Here is a 25231-nt window from a genome sequence, read left to right on the forward strand (position 1 = left end):
AGAGATTCAAAGATAGAGTTTTGAGAGAGAATTATAGAAGAAAGAGAGCATTGGATTTCAAATCTTGATTTATTTATAGGTAAAATATTTTTTTTCTTAAATTTTACAAAAAGTTTGTTTTCGTCTCTAAACTTAAATTTTTTATTTTTCATCTCTAAACTTTGTAAAATGATTTTTTCAATAGTTTATAGACAAAAATATAGACAAAAAAGGAACTTCTTTTAATAGTTTAAGGGTGAAGAATATAATTTTTAAAATTTAAAGACAAAAACTGAAAATTTTTCAATAGTTTAAAGATGGAAAATGAACCTTTTAAAGTTGAGATTAAATTATGTAAGGATGCGATATAAAACTCATATTTTACCCCTCTAATGCCACATCATTTTATCACATATTTAAGAATAAGTCAATTTTAATACTCATATATAAATCTAACCAAATTAGGAGTTTATTGAGATGTTATTAGGTGTAGTAGGATGTATTGAATTTTATGTAAAATACTTATATGGCAATTTCAATTTCTCATTGGATGGTGTAAAACATGGGTATTACACCCTATCCTTACCAAATTCAGACTCTTTAAAGTTTAGAAACGAAAAACAAATTTTTGATAAAGTTTAGGGACCAAAATAATATTTTAGCCTTTATTTATTTATAATACTATGTTTTATTTTATTCTATGTTTGTAGTGATGAAAGTGATAAGATGGGTAACGAATGCATAACAAGTTGATGATGCTGAAAAAGTCATTAGTGAGCCACAGGTACTTGCACACTCGAAAGGGCACCTGCACAACACAAAAGAGAAGACCTTGCAGAGAGCACCGGTGTGGTGCCGGTCAAGTACCCTCCGAAGGTCAAGTTAGAACTTCTTCCAATTTTAGAGTGCTAGAGAGGAGTGAATTATGCGTACCTTGGCTAGTGAGGGTATTGAGACTTTTATAGTAGCAAAGGGTTGACATCTCTTCCTTGGTGCGGAAGTCTTTTCCTTATAGGAGTCTTCTTGGACATATCTGGCGGAATCCTTTTCTTATAGGGATCCTTTGAGTAGCATCAAAAGTGAAGGATAAGGCATTTCCTTATATATGCAATCATGGGCAGCAAGTAAACTTGCATCAGGGTCGTCAGCTTATCTTATTTCCTTCAGTCTTACTGGCGTCAATTTGTTGATGTCGTCAGCCTTTAGGTGTGCCTTGCGGACTCCCCTCATTGCCCCAATTTAGAACATCGTTCATTGACTCCTACAAGAGGAAGCTGACGGTTGTAACTGTACTCGTCAGCTTGTGCCCGATGGCTTTATTTAAAACCATCAGCTTTATGTCTTATATGAGTAAGTACTATTTTTATCCTTATCACAGGTCTTAGGTAGGAAAAGTAACAGTTTTTAAACCATGAGTATATCCAAACCACGAGTGGATAAAGTATAGTTAATCTTATTTAAAATTTAACCTAGTACCTAGTTCATAGTTCATACTAGTGCCTCAATAATAACTTTTTATTGTCCTTCTCAAAAAAAAAAAAAAAAAAAAAAAACTTCTTATTGCCATTGTACATGTTGCCAAATAATATTTGTTTCTAAAATAAAAATATTTGTAAAAAATAGAAATGTTTTTTTTTTTTTGGGAGAAAAAAATAGTAATGTTTAAAAGTTATTTAACAAGATAATTGTATTCGTATATCATTTATTATAGAGATGAGCTCAACACAGAAGTTCCACCTCTATGCTAGACACCATGTCCATGTTGGCGAACGATTACATAAAACTCATCTTTAAGAAATATCAGTTTATGCTTTGAGTGGAACTCGTCTTTTAGGAAAGACGGCTACACTTGGGCTCTCTTATCTAGTCAGTCACGAGTTTACAAGAAATGCTGAGGAATTTGGTAAGGGTATTTAAATAACAGTTTTCATTGTTTAAACAATACAACATGTATTTGTACAATACTTTTTCACTTACACATATTTTTAAAAAATTTAAACAACGTTATTAGAATAATCTTACTGATTAGACTATTTTCTTAAATAATTTTTACAACGTTGCAAATTCAGAAAATAATTTTTTTTTAAATGTATTATTTAACAAAAATATCTGCACATTTGGGTTAAATTGCCATGAAACTGGAGGAGGAGGCTGATTTGTTTGGGACATCAGTATGGCTAATTTTATAAATTTTACTCTGTAAAAGTAAAACGGAATATTTTAATTTTTAGGGTCACACTCATATGGCATGCACACGACTGATGGGTGTATTTGTTGTCTCTAACGAATAAATTGAGGGTACTTTCGTTGAAAAGGGAATCACAATTCATGTTGTCATTGAAAGACAAATTTCATATTTTAAGGCTTTTTTTGTCAAATAACTTTCAACAATTGTTAATTTGACACCCAAAAAAAAAAAAATTAATGGTGAATTGGTACTTTATAAGCAAAAAAGCAAAAATGGCCCACATTTCATAATACATTTTATGAAAAATATATTACATTTTTTTGGTTATTGAGAATACTTTTAACTTTAGCAAGTCAATTTTCAAACTTGTGCACACAGCACTGCAGTGACGGAACCAAAGCTTGTTCAAGCGGGCCCAGATAAATATATAAATAATTTTTAAATCCACAAAATAACACTTTTTTTTTTTTTTTTTAAGAATCCACAAAATAACACTTATACATTGTTCATAAAAAAAATAAAAAATAAACCACAAATTCTGAAATCCAATCAATGAAAATAAATAAACAAAACTCACAATTACTAATTGCAAACTGAAACATCCGAACCATAAATTCTGAAATTCAAATAATAATAATTACTCAAGAAAAAGAACTCAAAAAGTCAAATTAAGTACTATGCACACTACATACCATTTAAGTATCTAATGCAACTAGACTTTTTCAACCAAAAAACAAGTTGATTTCATATTACTAGTTGCTTCTCCAACAAGCTAATAGTCAGTCGATCCAGACTTCTTTTGGTGTCTTATCTCTTTAAACATATATTTAAGTTTCTTACATTCTACCAATCCATCCAGAATCTTATCTTCTAAGACTTTAGGTGAGATTTTCTGCTGATCATCACTCTGACTCGAAGAAGAGAATAGTAACTCAGACAACATGTCTTTCTCAAATTGTAGATTATACTTTTCCTCTTCCTCTGCCCCGGACGCAATAAGATGATAGATGTACACAACTTTTTTCTGCCCAAGCCTATATGCACGACATACTGCCTGCCTTTCCACTGCTGGATTCCATACCACATCCAGTAAAACAACCCTTGAAGCCCCAACCAGATTTATACCTTCAGAGCAAGCCCTTGTTGATGCAAATAATACCTTTGCTTCACTGATTGGATCATTGAAAACGTTAATTGAAGATTGCCGCTGCATAATTTCCATCTTTCCATCCATATACAATACCTCATTCCCTTCAGTCCAACCAAAGTGAGATTGAAGTTGGTCCATTATTAACGATAATGGCTCAAGATGTTGACTAAAAACCAAAACTTTTTCTTTCAAAGCCATAGAAAGCCGGATGAATTCAATTAAAAATTTTGTTTTGACTCCAACCTCAGCGTTCAATCTAAGTCTTTCTAACTTCTTATGCTTGTTAGAAGGAAACTCTTCTTTACCACACTTGAGCAACAGTGAAGGATGGACAGAGATTAGAGATTTATAATGATCATATTTTAAGTGGTTCTTTGTAGTACCATAATCATTCTTGAGATCCTGCAAGAGACTCTTCTGCAGCTGGGTTGGGTGTAATATAACCAAAGAGTCCCTCGATCCAGGAAGTTTTTCTTGTAGTATGGAACCTTTGTGCACATGCACGAATGGGTCAATCATATCTCTTACCCTCTTCAGCTTCTCTTTTTTCACATTTTCATTAGTGATGTTGGTGAAAGAACTTGTAAGAGCATCCCATTTACCTTTTTCGCGTGCAAACTTTGGCCTTGCCAGGCAGAGTGAATTATATAGCTCCTCAAAATTATTTTGGAAAGGAGTTCCAGAAAGGATGATGCGCTTCTCTGTTTTGATATTTGACAAAACCTGAAAGATAAGACTGTTCTCATTGCGAGGGATGTGACCTTCATCAAGGACTACAAGACCAGGATCATCAAGAAGTATTTTCCTGAAATTGTAGTCACGTGCTGTAAGTTCTTCATATAGTGTGTAACTCATCCACAAGATGCTTTTTTCATGTTTCCAAGAATTCATCATTGACTTACGAATATCATCTTTGCCAGACAGCTTAGGGTGACTCAGATTGTGAAATGGTATATCAAACTCCCATTTCTTAAACTCATTTTCCCAGGTTTGGAACATGTTACAAGGAGCAATAATGAGTGGTCTGCATGTAGGGTATAGTTTCAAATATGTTTGAAGAAAAGAAATGGTTAAACGAGTTTTTCCTGTCCCAGGAGCATGTGATATAATGCATCCACTTCCGCCAGCATATGTTGTTTGGTTTTTTAACTTTTCAAGATGGATTCCTCCAGCTATATTTTTCCAAATAAACTCAAAACCTTCACATTGATGTGGATACATATAGGTCTTTAAATTAGGAATGATGTCCCACACAGTGCCTTCAGCAGGAACCTCAGGATCACAACCAGAATTGAAAGCATATCCCGAATCTTGAGACTTTAACTCATCAGAGTGGGAGCGGTTCATTTCACGTGAGTCTCTCCAGCCCAATTTTCTAAGACAAAAATTACTCTGCAATATGCAAAACCAAGTTTAAAGAAAAGAAAAAACAGATGATAGTTTATACAAAACTCCTCCATTATCAAATTAATTGGTATGGATTTCCAGAACTGAGAGATGTGTAAAAAAGTAGACTATGATCTTAAAACAGTAAAATTAAATAAGCAACTAAACTCAACTAAGCCTTAACCAAAATTTGGTTTGACATAAATCACCAACCGTTCAGCTAAGTGGAAGAGAGAGATAGAAAGAAAGTAACATAAAAAATGTCGATTAATTTAAATGGGAATAAGACAAAGTTGCATGACTTACAGAAGGTAATGTGATATCCTTAATCTCTTGTGCCACATAATTGCAATATCTACATATACGTCCGATTTGTTCATCAAGAATTAAGTCATGATCCCCTCTGGATGGACAAAGGGTAGCTCTGTCAACTTTCTCATTGTCTTCAACCTATTGATCAACATTAAACAATAAAGTTTCACCAAAAACAAGTGCACACACATAAGTAATAAGTTGCTAACTATGTGAGGCAGATGTGTTAACAATACCTTAAAGAAATTAAAATACATTGAATGCATCCAATCCATTTTGTTCACCAAAAGACCTTACAAACGGGTAATTATTGGATACTCCCAGAGTATTATAAATGCATACTCCTTCCTCTCACATAACTGTGAGTCCCACTAATTAAATTTATGGTGGGATCCACAATTCATATGAAAGAGGGGAGTATGCATTTATGGTACTCCCGGAGAATTTAATAATTTTCCCTTACAATAACAACTCTAAATTTAAAGAAACTTGCAATTTTAGGTTTTATAGTTAATGCTTAATACACATATTTATATACATGTCATGCACATATAAGACAGCAAGTTACTGCTCTCCTCTGTGAGTACTTGAAACCAATATGTTCAAAACTGCAAGATTTGAATTAATTATGTACCACCGTCCAAGTTCAATGATCGAAAATACAAGCAAAATGATATTTAAACAGACATTAAGCAAAAATATAGGCTAAAATTTGCTCTAAAGATAATAAAAAATTAATGGATCAATTTGCAATTAATCAATACATGAATTTAATTGCATCCCCCTTCTTTCAATTAGAAACTATTACATGCATAATAAATGCTATAAACATATTTCTTCAAACTCATTGAATTATGTAAAACAATTATTCCAATTTTGATATAAAAAAACCTAATAATTGAAACTCGGCTATTTATTAAGTGTGGTTTAATTATTGTCCATCAAATTTATAAGACATTTGGTTATTAGAATTTAGAACTTGATAGGCAAGTTTTATTCCGATATATTTCAACAAAACACTACAAACTTATAGTCTTTGACTTTTGGGCTCCTCAAAGCAACAAAGTTAAGCAAGAGCACAATCAAAATGGGATACTCAAATTTACAATTTCAGCAAAACTGAAGATTCTTTTACAGATAATACTTGACAATTCCAGTTTCTAAAATATGTAAATTTTCAAAAATTGATCATAAGATAAATTTTAAGGCAAAATAGACAGAAAACAGAAGTCACTGTACGTGGCTCACTCACAGCTTTGAAGCATGAAAAGCTTTAAACCAACATACCTTATCAGGATCATCTGAATCAATTTCAGTCAATCTAAGACAATAATCAAGCTCATCCCACAGTCTATCCAGTTCTTTCTCCTCTTCCGTTTTCTCTGGTGGCTCTGGCTCTTCTTCGACGCCAAAGGTGAACTTCAAAGGCAGAGTCATCTCAGCAGCCGGTGGATTGCTGTCAGCATCTCTAGAAGGAGCTGACTCTTGAATAGGATTCTCTCCCTTATCATCAATCTTTTCCGCTCGCTTTCCTTTGCTTTTGTTTGTCTTTAATTTCTTTCCAGTTGAAACCACTTTGAAATCACCAACATCATCACTAATATCATCACCTTCATCACTATTATTTTCCTTAGATGCTTCCTCGTCATCAACAATAATTGGACAACTTAAAGTTCCCCACTTCGTTTCCTTCTTATCCCATTTTGAATGAAAATGTGAGCGAGTTCTTTGTGATACACATCTAAGATTTGCATTGTCATCAACAAAATCTAAGTTAATCCACATGTCCAATCCGTCTATCCTCCTTTTCACTCCAAATACAGCTCCTTTTGGTCTACCACTTCCTCTATTCATATCCACATTTTCCACATCTTCTCGCCCACCATCATGAACATTCTTAGCTTCTTCTCCCAAATCAGCCACCGCATCCGAATCATCACAAAGAAGTTTGTCACCTCTATCAGAATTCAGAACACAGCTTTCCTTCAAATCTTTCTCATCACTCAAATCATCTTTTTCATTACCATCAATACAAATAAAATTTGTGTCACTACTCTCCGCCCCCAATCTCAGCACTTTATATTTTTTCCTATTCCTACCAGCCCAGTCAACCCCATTAATCTCCTTCCTTTTCTTCCTCTCGCTTGCTTTTGCCTGGTTCTGCTTGCTATGGTGTCCATTACTCGTCCAAGTCCCAATCTAAAAAAAAGACAGAGAAATAAAAAAAAACCAGTACACAAAAAAACACACACATATACATATAACAATACAGAAAACATTCTAAAAAAACACGTACCAAAAGTAGTCCTAATCTTTCTAAAAAAAGACAAAGAAATAAATAAATAAAAAAACCAGTAAAAAAAACACACACACGTATAGAGACTGCTTCAGAGACAAAAAATAGGTAGCATTCAATATTGAATGCGAGTTGCTTCACTAACTTATATAGCGAGAGGAAGGAAAGAGAAAAGTGACGAAACTGCTTTTGCTGCAGGTATTTATTGTAGGTAAAGGAGAAGAGGAAAACAATCAGAGTATTTTTCTTAATCTTCTAGTTGTTTAGGATTCAGTCTGTCTACTAGTTAGATCTTTTTGGTTTTTGCTCTACTTCTGATAACCAAGATTACCGACTTCGTAGTTCGAATAAAATAATATTAAAAAAAAAATAATTGAAATACTTATCATGAAAGATATGCATGGAAGGTATAATTTTTTTTTTTTTAAATGTTAGAGATATATTAGCTCATTAGCATAGTCCAAACTTAATTATACTTTGTGTGCAAGTCAAGTCTCCTATTTATATTAGAAGTCTATTAGTTTAGGGTTTAGTCTTATATATATATTAAAGATTTAGCCCTTTAGAGTTTTCTCCGTAGACGTAGGTTGTAAGACAAAACCAGGTAACTCTCATGTTCTTGTATTCCTGTTTAAAAGTTACATTAGTTATACTTCCAATCTAATTATATATACTCAGTCATATATATACTTCTTCTAACCTAAACTAATCAGTAATGTTTTAGGGAGTTAGGGACCCTATTTTTTATTTTCGATGCCCACAGAATGTGACATCTGAGGGTTTATGAAAAATAATGTACAACTTTTACTACATGGAGCTTACAAATTAATATGTTACCAATTACCATAAATATTACCATATTAGTTTGCAAGCCTTGTATAGTACAATTTGTAGTAACTTAATGGTGAAATGTTTACAAGTTGATGTAAATTTAGGGTTTTGTGTCATTCGCTTTAATTTCAGTTATGATTTTTATTTGTGCTATATGTTTTGTTGCATAGTAAGCATAGGATGTGGATGAGCAGAACTAACGTCGATGGAAAGTTGCAAAACTAACAACCCAATGAATACCACTTTTTCATAAATACCACAATTTAAATAAATAAATAAAAAAGTTCTCTCAGTCATTCTACTCTTTTCACCTTATAAAAAATATAGAAACATTGAAAGGCACTATAGCCAATTGGTAAGCTTGGTAAGCTTGATTAGTTTGAATTACAATGCACTTTTACATGTTTGAAATCTTGAATTTTATCTCAACACAAAAATTTGTTATCTGTTGCGTATGTAACAATCTCGAATTCTACCTTAACACCTAAATAACAATTTTTTTTTTTTTGAGAACAGATAGAATTTTATTGATTGTAAGTGTAACCGTATACAACAAGGTAAAAAACAAGCCAACTATGCTTGTTTCAGAGAGACAGTAGCAAGCTCATAAAACGCAAGAAACAAAAACAGAGGATGCACATTTCAAACTGCTTCTTGAGTTGCAGAGACCCGCTTGTAAGTTTCGTGTTCGTGTTTCGTATATGGCCATCGCCCCTTCCAAAATCACCTTTGGATGTGTTTGGAGTTTCTCAAAGTAGAACTTATTTTTTGCATTCCAAATTGACCACGACAGCACTGCCCATTGCTCAAGCTCCATCTAATTAACAAAACCTTAACACCTAAAAATTTGTTATTGGACTACTTCACGATGAGTTTAGACAACCAAATATAGATTAGTTAACAATATGTAATTAAGAAATTATAATTATTTTAATTTATTGAGAAATGCATGTCTACAAAATTTACATAACTCACAACAAATCTTAGGCAATAGATTATTGTGGGAGGAGTAAGATCCGAGCACAGAATAGAGCCCGTGGACCTTGTCTAAGGAGAGGGAAGGACCCACCCGCATGTCAGTCTTGGTCCGACACGTAGATGAGAATCGAAGGAGGAAAGGTGAAGAGGCCGATCCCTCCCTCGGGGAGCCCGAAGACCGAGCGTTTCTTGGGAAGGGTCGAGCAGGCTACTTGCACCAAAAGACAAAGTACTAAATAAGAAGGTAGATATGTGCAAGCAAAGAATAAAGGAAATGTCCAGATAAATTACTCATGACCTTCGCATTCAATGCACTGCATCAACTCAATTGGCCGCATTAATGGTGGAATGACTCTGAACAGTACCCTCATAGCTTTTAACACCTTCAGCAGAGCCCTAATGGGACAAGTATCTAAAGAAAAATCAGTAACTGTACAAATGGAGGGTTGGGATGTAATTCAGCTGGATATATAAAGAGAGGAAACCCCTCTAGAGTGGGGGACAAAAAAGGGAAAAAAGGAATACTGAAATTGTACAGCACTATCCTGTGATTAAGACTTGAACAATATATGAACAACTGCTCTTTGGTCAAGCCCGAGAAAGTGTTAATTCCAAAAATTTGTTCTTCTCTCTCGAATTATCTAACTTTTTCCCATCCATTAAGATTAAATCATATTAGTACATTAAAGTTGACATTGGAAGCCCACCCTCTAACAAATTAATTGTATTGGGCCATCTAACCTAAATCTACTATTCTAAGTGGGCTTAGCCTATTGGACCCACTTACAATTATTATTGACTAACTGCTATTAGTTAAAAAAGTAATTTCAGTAGTGAATTTAAATTTGAACTAATAACAACTTATCACCTAGGATTTTTTTTTTTTTTTTGTGAAAATACACTTTTCCAATTCATTAGCTATGTTAGAATTTAAACATGAATTTTCAATGAGTTAAAAGGTAAAATTCAACTCACCAGAAGTAGAATTTATCGTCAAAGACAAACAATATATTTTAAAAAATAAACCATTACTTATACCAATCCAAACTTTTTTTAATAATCCAAACTAATTTATTAGGCATTATGCATTCGCTATATAAGAATTTATTCATGAATTTTAAATGAAAATCTATAATTATGATAGTCATTATTAGGCATTTATTATGATTGTATTTGTATATGGATTATATATTCTAAAATTAAAATAAAATATGATATGCCAAGATTTTAATGGAGATTTAAAATATAAAATGAAATTTAAATTCAGTTAATATATATATTGTGGGGTCCCATTTCTAAACAAAGTGAATGCAACTAATTAAAATTAGGCACATGTAATAGTAAAGAGCCATGCATGGTGACACATGTTCAGTACATTAATACTACACAACTCCTTGAACATTTACAACCACAGGGTTCTCTATAAAAGGGGGAGAGACCATTTGGAAAAGAAGATGCTCTCTCATTCTTTTTAATTCTCTTAGAGTTTTGAACCTTTGAGGGATTATCTCCCTTTGGCTAAGGAGATTTTCCGGAACACTTTCTCAGGCCCTCTCAACTTCAGCATTCCTGTGAAACTCTTCTAATAATAGAACCTCTTCCTTTCGTACTTCATTGTGAGATTTTCCGGAACACTTTCTCAGGCCCTCTCAACTTCAGCATTCCTGTGAAACTCTTCTAATAATAGAACCTCTTCCTTTCGTACTTCATTGTTTGAAGAGGATGCCCCTGCTTGCATTTCTTTGCCCTTAGCATCGACGCAGGCATACCACTCTTTTAAAAGCTGCTTCTTGTCTTCCCTGGTAGTATTAGCATCACTCAACATTTCTCTCATCAATTTGACTGGGTAATGGCGTTTGAGTTTCTGAAACTTGTGTGTATCTTGAGGTCGAAAAAATTCTCCGAAACAACAATTATCTTTGCAAGTACTCTCTTTGACTTGGTTGAGGTGCATCAAGCTGAGGACTCCCAATCTTTGCCCCCAATCTCATCTCATTCTCACTAACAAGCCCTTTATATTTCTTCTTATTCCTACCAGCCCTATCAACCCCTTTAGTCTCCTTCCTTTTAGTCTCCTTCCTTTTCTTCCTCTTATCCTCCTCAACCACAAGAAACTCATTTTTTCAAAACTTGATGTTTCGGGTTTTGATGTTTCGGGTTTGGTGGAAATCGGCAACCATAGTGCTTGCCTTTGCTTAGTTCTGCTTGCTATGGTGTCCATCAGTCCCAATCTTTCTAAAAAAAAACACAAAGAAATAAAAACTAGTACAAAAAAAAAGTACCAAAAGTTAGAGACGGCTTCAGAGACAAAAATAGTTAGCATTCAATATTGAACACTGGTTGAGTTGCTGCACTAATTTAGAGACAAAAATAGTTAGCATTCAATATTGAACACTGGTTGAGTTTCTACACTAACATATATTGCGAGAGAAAGGAAAGACAAAAGTGATGAGACTGCTTTTTAGGTGTTTATGTAGGCAAAGGAGAAGAGGAACAACGACCAAAGTATTTCTCTTAATCTCTATTACGTATGTAGGTTTATCAAATTCTAGTTGTATTAGGATTCCAGTTAGTTGTAACTTGCTGCTAGCTAGCTCTTTTTGGTTTTCTGCTCTACTTCGGATAATTATTAGATATTTCTCCAACCAAATAAAAGTCATTTAGTCTAAACTCTTTTTGGTATCTAATCTCTTTAAACATATGATTAAGTTTCTTATGTTAAATTCATCTAAAATCTTATCTTCTAAAACAGATTTTATGCTAATCACCCTATACATCCTTCTTAACTTGTCAATTATACTTTTCCTCTTTTACTAATCATAGATGTACATGATCAATTATATTCAAAATCTTGAGTACCAATATTGGAATTAGATTCTGAATGTTGATGCTTTAACTTAGGAGCTCTCCAGCTTGTTTTTTTGAGACGAAAACTACTATGCAATATTGAGAACCAAGTTTAAAGAAAATAAAAAACAAATACTAGATAGTTTATACAAGCGTACTCTATTATCAAATTAATTAGTACTATTTTAGTTCTCGCACGGGGTGAGGTGCATTTTGTTGTTAGTTTCCTCCAATATTTCAATAATTTTCCTTGTAAAAAATCTTAATATTTAGTGCTCTATTTTATAGACATAGAAAGACCATAAGAGTGGTGTAGAGATTTGATCTTACTATATGTGTTTACAATTTGAAATTTGCATGATATAATTACTGATATAAATAGGCATATTTCATACCTACTCAAGAATGCAAATATTGTTTTGATGGTGTGTTATTAAATTTATTTATTTTTCTTTTGTTAGACTTTGTTTTAACTATTGCAAAAACAACTAATTTGAGCAAAAATACCATATTTCAAATCAATTTTTTCGCATATAAATCTTAACAAGAAGACATCAAAATTTCATTATATTTAAATAATTAAGGCATCACTTAAAATAAAATAAAAAATCTAATAAAATGAATGTATTTATTCTATTAGTAATCTTTTTAATTAAGTGAATTCATTTTTATATATATCACAGTATAAATTATAGATTATAGATTATTATAGATGATATATTATGACATGATGTGTTAATTTTTTTAATAAAAAATCGAAATACGAACTTTTGATGTATGATGTCAAGAGCTTTGTAATTCAACTAGTTGACACATTCTGGTATTTTCAAATGAAAACATCCAGTGTTCATATAAATTTTAAATTTCTTGATAGTTTTGTTTATGGGAGGCAAAATCCGACATGACCTATGAACATTACACGACATGACACGAAGTTAGCAAATAAAAGGTTGAGGCTTAATGAGTTTGTATCATATTTGGGTTGATATGACTGACTTATTTAATAAATGTCTCGTTTTTGAATGTTAATTATTATTATTATTTTTTAAAACCATTGTACACATAAAATACATGCAATGAAACTCTTTTTTTTTTTAATAATAATTCATAGTTTTTTGAGTTGAAATAATTGGATAGTTACAATGCAATGAAGTTAGTCTACTTCATAATGAAAGTAAAAATCTTTGTTTGGGGGGGGGGGGGGGGAGGGAGAGAACTAGGAATGACAATGGGTCGGGTTCAGGTCAAGTATTTTGATACTCAGACCCGACCCGCGGGCCCTCCCCTATTACCTGAATCTGACCCGTTTAATAAAAGGGTCTTTTTTTTAGCCCCAAACTCGGCCCTTCAGGTCTCTGCGGGCCCCGTCCAGCCCCTTTTAGGCCTAATCCGTGGCCCAATTCGACCCAATCTTATTAAAAAAACAAAAACAAAAACAAAAACTCAAACACAAACAGCAACACAAATCAATCAACATTGTTATCAGTCTTGTTGAAATGAGATTCTTAGACAGAAAATAAATAATAAATAAACACAAAAAATAGAAGAAACAAAACTTCATTTATCATTTATGGACCGATAATCACAAAACTTCGATCATCACATCTCTAATCATCACAAAACTTCGATCATCACATCTCCGATCATCACAAAACTCCAATCACAAAACTCCTCTATTATCAAATTAATTAGTACTATTTTAGTTCTTGCACGGGGTGAGGTGCATGTAAAATATCTTAATATATAGTTCTCTATTTTATTGACATAGAAAGACAATAAGAGAGGTGTAGAGATTTGATCTTACTACATGTGTTTGCAATTTGAAATTTGCATGATATAATTATTGAAATAAATATGTATGTTTCATACCCACTCAAAAATGCAAATATCATTTTGATGGTGTGTTATTAAATTTATTTATTTTTCTTTTGCTAGACTTTGTTTCAACTATTGCAAAAATAACTAATTTGAGCAAAAATACCATATTTCAAATCAATTTTTTATTGTATAAATCTTAACAAAATAACATCAAAATTTCGTTATATTTAAATAATTAAGGCATCGCTTAAAATAAAAAATATAACAAAATGAATGTATTTATTCTATTAGTCATCTTTTTAATTAAGTGAATTCATTTTTATATATATCACAGTATAAATTATAGATTATAGATTATTATAGATGATTGATGTGTTAATTGTTTTTTAAAATTGAAATAAAAACTTTTGATGCATGATGTCAAGAGCCTTGTAACTTAACTGGTTGATACATTTTGGTATTTTCAAATGAAAACATTTAGTGTTCATATAAATTTTAAATTTCTTGATAGTTTTGTTTAGGGGTAGCTAAATTTGACACGACCAATGAACATTACACGACACAACACGAAGTTAGCAGTTAATAGGTTGAGGCTTAACAAGTTTGTATCATATTCGGGTCGATATGACTGACTTATTTAATAAACGTGTCATTTTTGAATGTTAATTAATATTTTTTTTAAAACCATTGTACACTCAAAATACATGCAATGAAACTCTTATTTTTTTTAAAATAATAATAATTTAATAATTTTTTAAGTTGAAATAATTCGATAGTTATAATGCAATGAAGTTAGTCTACTTCATAATGAAAGTAAAATCTTTATTGTATCTTTAACAGGGTTGAGTTTGTAGGCCCAAAGGCCAATTGGGAGAGCCTGATAAATAAAGGCCTGACCAATTTGAGTAGAGTAGGTCCGACCTTGAAGAACCTCGAAGACACACCAAGGGGGAAAGAGATAAAGGCATAATGATCTAAAGGTCGACCACTCTCGACGAATCTCAAAGGATCACCTTATCCTTTGTTGCATGTCAAGAATCCCCCCCCCCTCCCCCTTCACGATAGCAACAAGAAGGCAGACAAAGGATTGTATGAGTTAAATAGTGAACAAATCTAGAGGCCTAAAGAAAAAAACATTTGAGCTAAGCAACCATCCCCTCCACATTAAATGCGATCCACCCACTAGCAAAGCTATATTTATTATTGAATGATCATCAGAACAGGGCCAGACACCCCATTTTCCACCTAGTTTTACCTTAAAAGAATGGGGGAGGGAAGTAGGGAATGAGACAAGTATCTACCCTACGCCATATACACCCTATAGGTGGATGGTAAATGATGAATAGATCCTAGTATAAATAGGGGCAAACTCCCTGTGAACAAGGGCCCGAAAATTTTGAGTAAAAAAATGTTAAGTGTAATATCAAGTGAGAGGGAAAAGTTGTATTGATCATATTCATATCCATTCTCGGGACTTCCAAGGGTATATTTTTTAACCAAATATTAGTCTTTTTCATCATTTCTATCGTATATTTTGTCTCAATCCATTGAGCTTTCTTTTACTGGTTAAACTCTTAACCCATACTTACTAAATTAATTCTAACGGTTATTTAAGTAATTCTTCCTAAAAGGTATTTTTTTGACCTACACATTTATTTATTGAAAAATTATATGGTAGCTCTCTGTTATATATTTTTAAGTGATTTAAGCTCCATTATTTCTTATCATTGATTATATAAATAAGGATAAAGTTTAGTTATAAAATTGATTGTAGTTTTAAACTACAACTTTACTCAATAAAATAAAAATTAATATAAATAATTAGTTTAGCAATTAGTTTACTTCTCAAAAAAAAAAAAATTGTAGTTAAATTTTATCCTATAAATAAAAGGAATTTATTTTTATTAAAAAAATTAAAACATTAATATAAATAAACGAGAACAATAGTAATGGATCCAAATTTGGTCTTAAGAAAAGGGAGGAAAAAAAAGCGCATGAGGACGACGTCGTTCCACTCTTTTCCTTGTCATTCGATTTCCCAAAGAAACGTTAGTGCCCTAACCCCAAACACACTCGCGCTCAAATACAGAGAAAAGAGAATAACACTAATCAGAGCAACAATGGAGGCCACGCAAAATGACGAAAATGCCCTCTCACAACCACAACCACAAACTCTCTCGAAGAACGCTCAGAAGAAGCTGCTGAAGCAGCAGAGGTACGAAGCGAAGAAGGCGGAGAAGAAAGCGCAAGAGAAGCGGCAGAAGAAGGAAGACGCCGAGCGGAAGAGGAAGGAGTGGGAGGAGACTCTGGCGAGCGTCACGGAGGAGGAGCGAGCGAAGCTGATAGAGTCGCGGCGGAGCTTGAGGAAAGAGAGGATGGAGAAGCGGTCGGAGGAGAAGGAGAAGAAGATGGAGAGGCTGAACAAAGCGATGCAGTGCGGACACAAGATCGTCGTCGACCTCGACTTCGCTCACCTCATGACTCCCTCTGAGATTCAAAGCCTCGTTCAACAGGTCCCTCTCTCTCTCTAATACGCTGTCGTTTTTAGCAGTAGGTTTTATAATTCGCTGTCGTTTCATTTTTTGCTGTGTTTATTCATGAGACGTAATGCTAAAGTTATCACCAATTGTAAAAAGTTTACAAATTGCTTTTTGTGTGTGTGTGTGTGTGTTTAAAAAATGAACACGTTAGTTTGTACTGCTTGTGTAGTAAAAATCATATTTGTAATTTTGTAGAATGAGGGGTGCATTTGGTTAGTTTCCAAGGCTTATGAATTTTATTTTATTAATCATTTGTTACCTAGATATGAATTTTTCATGTGATTTTCTAGCTCAAAACAATTTCTTTTAATTGCTGTTTATCGTGTTCACTATCGTTATTTGAAGTTCCTTATATTTGTTTTTATTTTTATTTTTATTTTTTATTTTATTTAAATTTTGGTTCATCATTGAAATTTAGTGCAGGTTTGATTTCTATCCTTTAAATTTAAAAAGGTGCAATTTTTTTATTAAAAAAGAAAAATAGAACTTGTTAATTTTTCTCACATAATGAAAGGTATGTTAGTGATGGGTCTATGTGGAAGTAATGTTTCATGCCAACTCTAGTTTTCTCACATAAGCAATTCCTTTAATGACGATAAATGAAAGGGCGAAAATTGCATCTTTTCAATTTTACAAGGATGAGAATTGCGGCTTTTTAAGGAACAGAAATTGAAACTGGACGAAATTTAGTTTTGGTTGAATCTTTGTTCAAAATTAATAATCTTACATAAGGGTCTCTAATAGTTGAGGTCCAACCTTATCTCTTGGATGTCTTACATATACTGATATCATGGCGCAGAGGGTCACTCCTTTTGTAATTGAATCCTTGCAACTTAGAATTGATATTTGTACTGATCTCATTGTCAGTCTCTGTTCATAAATCAGTGCATTCTTCTTTAATGTTATTGGTCCTGTTAATGGGTGATTTGTTTTGTTGGAACAGTTCAATATTATTATGTTTTTTTTGGTAATTTATGGAATAACTTTATTATTGATGAAACCTGCAGATTATGTATTGTTATGCAGTGAATGGAAGATGTACTAGCCCTTGTCATCTCTGGTTGACTGGATGCGAGGGAGAAATGGGAAGCCAATTGAAAAGACTCCCAGGGTTTGATAATTGGATAATTCAGAAAGAAAATCGACCATATATTGAAGCATTGCAAGAGCAAAAGGAAAATCTGGTATATCTCACAGCAGATGCAGAAACTGTTCTGGAGGAACTTGAACTGAAGAAAATATATATTGTTGGTGGATTGGTGGACCGTAATAGGTGGAAAGGGATTACCATGAAGAAAGCAAAAGAGCAAGGAATCCAAACGGCGAAGCTTCCAATTGGGAATTACTTGAAGATGTCAAGTTCCCAGGTATAGTTAGTCTCAAACTCTCAATACTTGCTTTTTCATTCTCTTGGAAGGTTGACTACCATAGCACTAGCGCTTGTTATAATAGAAATATAATTTGCAAGGATTAAGTTTCAGTCAATCTGGAATTGGCATATTGACAGCAAACATTTGTTACTGTTCCAGTTTCTATGGGGGAATATATTCATAATTTGAGAAGTACTCTCTGTCTCAATTTATGGTCATTACTTAGCTATGAAATTAGGAAATATGCATTGGCAGATATGTTCATCCAAAACTGCATATTTGGTTCTTATAGGAGTTATTCAAATACTCTCTTTCTCTCTCTCTCTCTCTCTCTCTTGTGGTGTGTGTAAAATCTGATGTGTTGAATTATGAACATGATGAGAGTAATGCATGAGTGATGATCTACATCATGTGATTACGATCTTGCTACTTTCTTTCTGATTCTTGTTTCTGAATATTTTTAATTGTTTCCTTTTATTTTATTAAATTGTTAAACTTATAAGAAAAGGGAGTAATTCAAATTATGGTGTATCATTTAGCTGAAGTGACCTTTGTCTCAACCTTACAATTAAACTGGGGTTTATCATGTTCTCTTTCAAATTTATTTGTAGTAGAACTTATGAAATATTGCCATTACATAATGTTTGGCTACAACCTGTTGGTCAATTCTTATGTTGCCTCTAGCAAGTTTGTGATTGTTTTCCTTCTCTCAAATCTCAACACTTCACATCTTGTTTATTTGAGTGCAGGTCCTTACTGTGAACCAAGTGATGGAGATACTCCTCAAGTTTATTGAAACAAAGGATTGGAAAGTTTCTTTCTTTCAAGTGATTCCTCAAAGGAAAAGACCTGAAGCTGATCCAGAAGGATGTCAAGTAGAAGGGGAAGAAAATGAAGGGATAGATGATCAATTGGATAGCAAAAAGAAGTGTGTTGAAGTACCTTCTCAAAGGAAAAGACCTGAAGCTGATCCAGAAGGATGTCAAGAAGTAGAAGGGGAAGAAAATGAAGGGAAAGATGATCAATTGGATAGAAAAAAGAAGTGTATCGAAGTCCCTTCCCATGGATAGAACTTGAATGGGTCCAAGTTCCCATTAATGTGTTGAATTTGTAAAAGGTAAAAGAAAAATTTTGTCACATAATTGATTTTTCAACCAGAGCTTCACACTTTGCATGCACATACCATATCTTTTGCACTTTTACTGTAATCACGAGTGCTAGAAGCAGTAGACAGTAGCTTGTTGGTTTTAGTTGCCTTTGTTTGAATGCGCATGCACACCAACGCTGTTTTGTTGTACAGTCCTTGTGCAAGAAAACAACTAATCATGTGCATCAAGCACTGGAAGTTTGAGGCCCTTATATCATTCTTAATGATATTGGCCTATTGCTGCTCCTGCTTAAACCAGGGATCTCTACGCCTCCACCCTATTAGTCTATTACACTAACATCTCCTAGGCTAATGCCCTTTATCAGAGGTAATTTGCAGGCTAGCATAGAGAGGGGAAAGAATATAATAAGTTAACGGGCATTTGGAAGAATTTTGCAAACTAGCATCTCGAGTTTTGTAGACTTGATTTCAGTCAACAACTCGAGGCCTAAAAACTCAATTCCCACTTGCTGAGTTGGAAGTATGATGCCACATAGATCTTGAGTCTTATAGACTCAAGTTCTAAAAGCAAAACCGAGTCTTTGAGACTCGATTTTTGTCAGGGAAGAACAGATCTGAAGACTTGAAGAAGAACGAAGGAAGAGGGAAAATTATCTGAAACGATTTGGAACTCCGAAGAACAAAGGAAGGCAATTTGGTTGGAGAAGAACAGACTCTAGGTGGACGATCTGCAGCGCCAAAGAAGAACAAGGAGATGTTGGGTGGGTGCTAGCTGGAGAGGAACTCTGGGTGGACGAAGAAGAACGAACAAACATGAGGAAGAAGATGGGAAATAAAATGGTGGAACTCGAGTCTTAAAAACTCGAGTTCCATGTGGAATTTTTTCCACATCAGCTGTCATCACTTACTAATCGAGACTTAAAAACTTGAGTTTTATCTTAGAACTCGAGTTTAAACACTCGAGATGCTAGTTTTTTAGATTGTTTTGAAACATGACAACTAACGAAATTGTTTGATATTTAAAGTTAAGTGGAAAAAAAATTCCCCTTTATTATCTCAGTGTGAAGGCATGCTAGATGGCTGTGTGGAACCTCCCCTATTTACAAATAGTTTTCTGCATTTCAGTTTACTCGTTTTCTCTAAAGTTAAGCCAAATTATCCACTCATGAGATTGGTTCTGTAATTTTAGCTGGCATTCGGGATATCAACCTATTGATGAAAAGCAATAATGTTAGCTTATCATAGCTGATTCACTATAAACATAAAGAACTGGTGCTTCTTGTAGAATTTGAGTGTTGTTAAGGAAAAAAGAAAAAAAAAAGAAAAAAAGACGAGGAATCTTGTTTGGATGTTGGCCAAAAAGTTTCAAATTTCAATTATAGCACACTCTAAAGTTTGTACAACAATTAACAATTACCAACAGTGTACAAGATGTGAGAGAGAAGGTACAGTTGTAGTCCTTGCATTGGGTAAGAATCTAAAAGTGTTAAATAATAATTGTCTCCAGGACCACCAACAGCGTGGCTTCCATAGCATAGTGGTAGTGCGTTCGCTTCGTAAGCGAAAGGTCGCGAGTTCGATCCTCGCTGGGAGCTCACCATAACTTTCCTTTACTCGATTGTCGTTTTTCATAGGCCCTTCAATAGTAGTCGTCTACTGATACCATTTGTCGTTTTAGGCAACATTTTCAGTATGTATTAATTTCACCGATTCTATCCTTGCTGATGTTGCCATTTCCATTTCAGAATTCTAGTCAATTTATTTATCATAAAAAAATCCAATTGGCTTTGTTACCTCAAAAATTTAGTTTATTCCAATCCATTAATTCTTGTTAGGTTGGCATTTTTCCTTTCTTTCCTTATTCATACATTTTTTTTAAGAGAATTTTAATCTTTGATGTCAGTTTTTGATAATAATTCTTTATCATCAGATCAAAAGGTTAATCATTTTTTGTGTAAGTAGAGATTGAATCTCAGATCTCTTATTTAATCATTAAAGATTTTACCATTTAAGCTAACTGGAACTCACTTTTTAATACATCTATAATGACTTTACAATTTTTTCCTAGTTCTTTAAAAAACACATGGATATTATTATATTTTCTTTTTCTTAGAAATTAAGCACCTGAAAATTGCAAACTAAAATTAAGCAATACCTCAATATAGAAACCATGTTATTCACTTTTATTCCACTGCATGATAGATTCAAAGTTTCAAACCCCCAAATGTCTCTACGTTAGTGCATTACATAATCATAATTATCAGCATTCCATAGCATATATATATGCATCGATCCATGCACACACACACACACACACACACACACACATATATATATATATATATATATATTAAACTTCGGGTGATCTTATCTCACTTATACTGCCCAAGTGGTTCACCACTGGCCACAGCAGCCTGAGCGGAAGGTCCAGCCACATTTCCATTAGGTGCATCCTTCAAGTTCCACCCACCCATTGCAGCACCAAAAAACCCATGGTGATGCCCCATATGAAAAGCTGGTGCAAATGCAGCAACCCCAAGTGCCCCAAAATCAACACTGCCACCGCTACCCCTTTTTCCTAGCGGTTCACCTCTAATGGAGCCACGGTCACCTTCCATCTCGCGGTAGCGGTGGAGGTACAATGTGAGTGGCTCAATGTAGTCATCGAACCCGAGCTTGCTCATGGCCCAAAGCACATCCTCGGCAGTGATAGTCTTGCGTTGCTCGCGCTGGCAGCGCTCGTTGGCTTCCCCAGTGATGAAGCTGATGTACTCGGACACACATTCTTGGATGGTCTCTTTGGCATCATCAGAGATCTTGGCGTGTGGAGGGAGGATCTTGCGCATGATCCTTATCACGTTCGCGATCGGCATGAACCTGTCTTGTTCTCTCACCGTGCATTCGTTGTCATCCGTGGTGGTTGTGGCGGTGGTGATGGTGGTGTGGTTCATCTCTGCTAGCTGCCTCATGCTGATGTTTGTTAGCTTCAGGCCTGGGACAATGTTAGAAAAGCAACAATATAGCTTATGTTACAACTGTTGGAAATTTTTTTTTTTTAAGCAAATAAATAAGTTTTGAGAGATCGTGGTTTGTTTGATAATATTATTCTAGTAAAGTTGTTTGTATTTTTTGAAAATATGTATAGATAAAAAACATATAGAAATACGTGTAATATTGTTTAAACACTAAAAATTATTATTCAAAATATGTTATCAAATAGCATCTAACACTAGCTTAAGAAATATATATGTTTAAAGTGCGTGCAAGAAAAATGTTAAAACTGTTATCAATTTTATTACAAAAATACTGTGACATTACAAAAAAGGCACATTATAATGCAGTGAGGCGAGCATCTCAAACCGATCAACAGAAAAGTTAAGGTGATGACATGAGCATCCTCTTTATTTAAATTTGAGAATGGCAATGTGCACAATTTAGGCATGGCAAATGGAAACTCAATATTTTAATTTAATTGAATGTGCTGTGTAACTGTGTAAGGTGTGAACTACATTATTGTGTGGAAACTATAGCTTCAATGGGCCCCCCCGCATAAGAAATATGACACGCAAGGTTGGGCATAAATGTGATGTGGCTTTTTCAGAGGGCGACCAAGTGGCCCTTTTATTCTCCGCATAAGAATATATGAATGAACAACAAATCTAATATTTAATTGGACGACTCTGCAAATAATAATAAATAAATAAAAATATTATTTATTTTTTTAATAAAAAAAAATCTAATATCTAATAAACTACATTATTCATGTTTTTTTTTTGTATTCATCTATCATAACTTAAAACGCACCTCGAGAGCTTTTGTAGGTCTTCTGAGCAAACGAGTTAAGAGCATCTTAACTCTGCTAGCTCAGCTCCTAACTAAATCTAAAATTTATGAGATAACTAGTTTAAACAATTAACGATACTATATTTTAAGAAAATGATATATCTACAATATTTTTACAATCTTTTTATAATAAATCTTAAGTGGTAGATTGTTATTAGTTATTATTGGTGGGAAAAAAAAATTAAGTTGTAGATTCAAATTAAAACTAATAATAATTTATCATTTATGATTTGTTGTAAAAATTAATACTATGAATGTAGCATTTCTCATGTTTAAAGTAATTTTTATCGATCACAACTTAATATGTTAATAAGTTGGAAAAAAAGAAGAAGAACTTTTTTGTGTCTCTTAATTTTGACTCAAGTCTAAACTATCTCTAAATGAAACATAATTGATTAATTGGAGACCTAAGAGCAAAAAGAGTATGAGTGTTGGTATTAATTGTTACGTGAAAATTTTAAATTAATTCCTAATTTTATTAAAAAGATTTACAAATTGATGTGATAATAAATATAATTGTATTATTTTTTTAAAACAATGTTTAAAATTTGAAATTTGAAATATTTTGCAATGGGTAACACGTTGGTTTATAAAAAGTATGCAGAAAAGTTATAACATCCCTAGCATATTCATTGAAGGTTGCAGTAGGTGGAGAATAAAGTGGGGGTCCCACTTATGCTTGCTTATGCATGAAAGACACATGGTGTTGTGGGGTCCTAGATTGCATGCATGATACATGCCACTTGTACAACAAACCCTATTTCAAAGTTTCATCAGCTGTTACCTTTCCACCAACATCTTATAGTCCACAACACTCAGATGACAAATACTAAGTCACGTCTGTATAATAGTGTGTGTAAAGCATTGTGTGCAATATATTTCCCCCTATTATTATTGAAGTGTAAGGTATCAAAGCAACAGATCAATCAAATAATAATAAGTATCTTTGTTGCAGATGATCAGATATATTTAGCCCACTGTAAGTGAATAGATAGTCGGAACATCCTGCAGAATTTAATAATGGAGAGAGAGAGAGAGAGAGCAAGAAACAGTTTATCTGCATATTACTGTAGAGAACTAAAACTTTCCCAAAAGCAAAAAAGAGTTACACAAGCAAATATAGTTGCATGAATTGAAAGATCAATAGAGAAACCCATTGAAGTGAAAATAGAGAGAAAAATTATGCTAAAATATCAAATAATTAAAGAGCTTGAGGGTTATTAAGCTTGAAGGTCCTTGCTTTAAGGTCTGTTTAGATTGAAGTGGAGGGAGGGAGAGTGAAGGAGGGAAGAGTATAAAGTTGGCTTAAATTAGACCAATTCTATTCTACTTCTCCTCCTTCTCCCTCAATCCAAATGGACTTTTAGGGATTTGTGTTCAAATCATTGTGCCAATTAGGGGTTTGTATTCAAATCGTGGTGCCAAGAATTTGTCACATGAAAAGGTCGATCTGGATTTGAAAGCTTAAACTGCAGCTAACCTATTACTTTGCTAGCTAGCTAAGAGGGGCTAAGCTTGATGATACATTCCTTTGTAATATTCATCAAAAATGATTTAATTAAAAAAAAAAAAAGAAGAAGAAGAAGAAGGAAAGGAAGAAAGAAAAATACATTTGCATGCAAGAGAAGATGAACATTAAGATAATTGCTTTCATGCAAGAATAAAAAGTAAGATCTTCGAGAAAGAGAAGGTCAAAAAAGATCACAGATAACAGAAAATGTAAGCATATTATAAAATGTACACAACACACACACACATATATATAAAATGTACAACACATATAGCTATAGCAAGAATATATATATAAGAAAAATAAAAATTACAGTGACAAGTAGTTGTGTTCGTGTAAATATTGAGTTTACCAGAGTTTGTGTTGGGGATCTTGCGGTAGCCATGGAAGCCTCCACGTTCCATTTCTGATATCCCCACTAAAGCTAGCTCCTTCTCTCTCTGAAAAATTTTGATCAATCTGTGGTAGCTAGTGGCGTGAGAGTGAAGTTGAAGCTAATAGTACTTGGCAAGTGTCAAGTTATATAGTGCCAAATTAAGTATATAAAACGTCTATCAAAAAAAAAAAAAATTAAGTATATAAAACGTGCCAGAGGCGACGTGAACGAGGAACCCCCTTGTAACCGGTCGCATTAACAAGACAGCACTCAGTAGTCAGTAGAGGCAAGTTGATATGACCGGCACTCGCAGGTTGCTCCCTCATCCTCAACCTACACTTGCACAACCCCACAATTCAGTCACGTGTGTGAGGCTCACATACATAGAAGCAGGCCTTTCAACTTGGACCACCCCATCTTATGGGGCCGTGGGCTCGTGTCAAAAGTGGGGACTCCAAATTCTAGAAAAAAGTGTTTGAATAATTAAAAAAGCAATATGTTTTTGTCAACAAATTCTAAAATTCTAAAAAAAAAAATACCTTTCGTATATGTTCTCCTCTGTCATAGTTAGTGGGTTTTATTAAAAAGTGAGATCTATCAATATTTTAGTCAATAAAGTCTAAAATTCATAAAAATATACCCTCCATCAGGTATGTATTTCTTTTCTCATAGCTTGTGGATCCCATTGAGAAGTGAGGC

General features: G+C 33.6%; 3 protein-coding genes and 2 non-coding genes across 5 annotated transcripts; 3 read left to right on the forward strand and 2 right to left on the reverse strand.

Moving 5' to 3' along the window:
• Nucleotides 1–2939: 2939 nt before the first annotated feature.
• LOC115990994 (SNF2 domain-containing protein CLASSY 3-like) lies at nucleotides 2940–10945 on the reverse strand. Its single transcript, XM_031114752.1, has 4 exons — nucleotides 10811–10945; nucleotides 6303–7214; nucleotides 5010–5153; nucleotides 2940–4709 (listed from the first exon to the last, which is right to left on the reverse strand). The coding sequence occupies exons 1-4, from the start codon at nucleotides 10943–10945 to the stop codon at nucleotides 2940–2942; spliced, it is 2961 nt and encodes a 986-aa protein (XP_030970612.1).
• Nucleotides 10946–15765: 4820 nt separating this feature from the next.
• On the forward strand, nucleotides 15766–18873 carry LOC115988741 (tRNA (guanine(9)-N1)-methyltransferase). The gene is made up of 3 exons (XM_031112359.1): nucleotides 15766–16298; nucleotides 17333–17692; nucleotides 18445–18873. The coding sequence occupies exons 1-3, from the start codon at nucleotides 15780–15782 to the stop codon at nucleotides 18763–18765; spliced, it is 1200 nt and encodes a 399-aa protein (XP_030968219.1). The 5' UTR covers nucleotides 15766–15779; the 3' UTR covers nucleotides 18766–18873.
• LOC115993433 lies at nucleotides 18062–18143 on the forward strand. The gene has a single exon (XR_004092973.1). It is a non-coding gene; the product is annotated as a small nucleolar RNA R32/R81/Z41 (small nucleolar RNA).
• Nucleotides 18874–20326: 1453 nt separating the features above from the next.
• Nucleotides 20327–20398, forward strand: TRNAT-CGU. Its single transcript has one exon. It is a non-coding gene; the product is annotated as a tRNA-Thr (tRNA).
• Nucleotides 20399–21007: 609 nt separating this feature from the next.
• Nucleotides 21008–24614, reverse strand: LOC115992918 (nuclear transcription factor Y subunit B-1). Its single transcript, XM_031117165.1, has 2 exons — nucleotides 24509–24614; nucleotides 21008–21795 (listed from the first exon to the last, which is right to left on the reverse strand). The coding sequence occupies exons 1-2, from the start codon at nucleotides 24558–24560 to the stop codon at nucleotides 21176–21178; spliced, it is 672 nt and encodes a 223-aa protein (XP_030973025.1). The 5' UTR covers nucleotides 24561–24614; the 3' UTR covers nucleotides 21008–21175.
• Nucleotides 24615–25231: the final 617 nt, after the last annotated feature.

Source organism: Quercus lobata, chromosome 5 (assembly GCF_001633185.2).
Source record: "Quercus lobata isolate SW786 chromosome 5, ValleyOak3.0 Primary Assembly, whole genome shotgun sequence".
Taxonomy (NCBI): domain Eukaryota; kingdom Viridiplantae; phylum Streptophyta; class Magnoliopsida; order Fagales; family Fagaceae; genus Quercus; species Quercus lobata.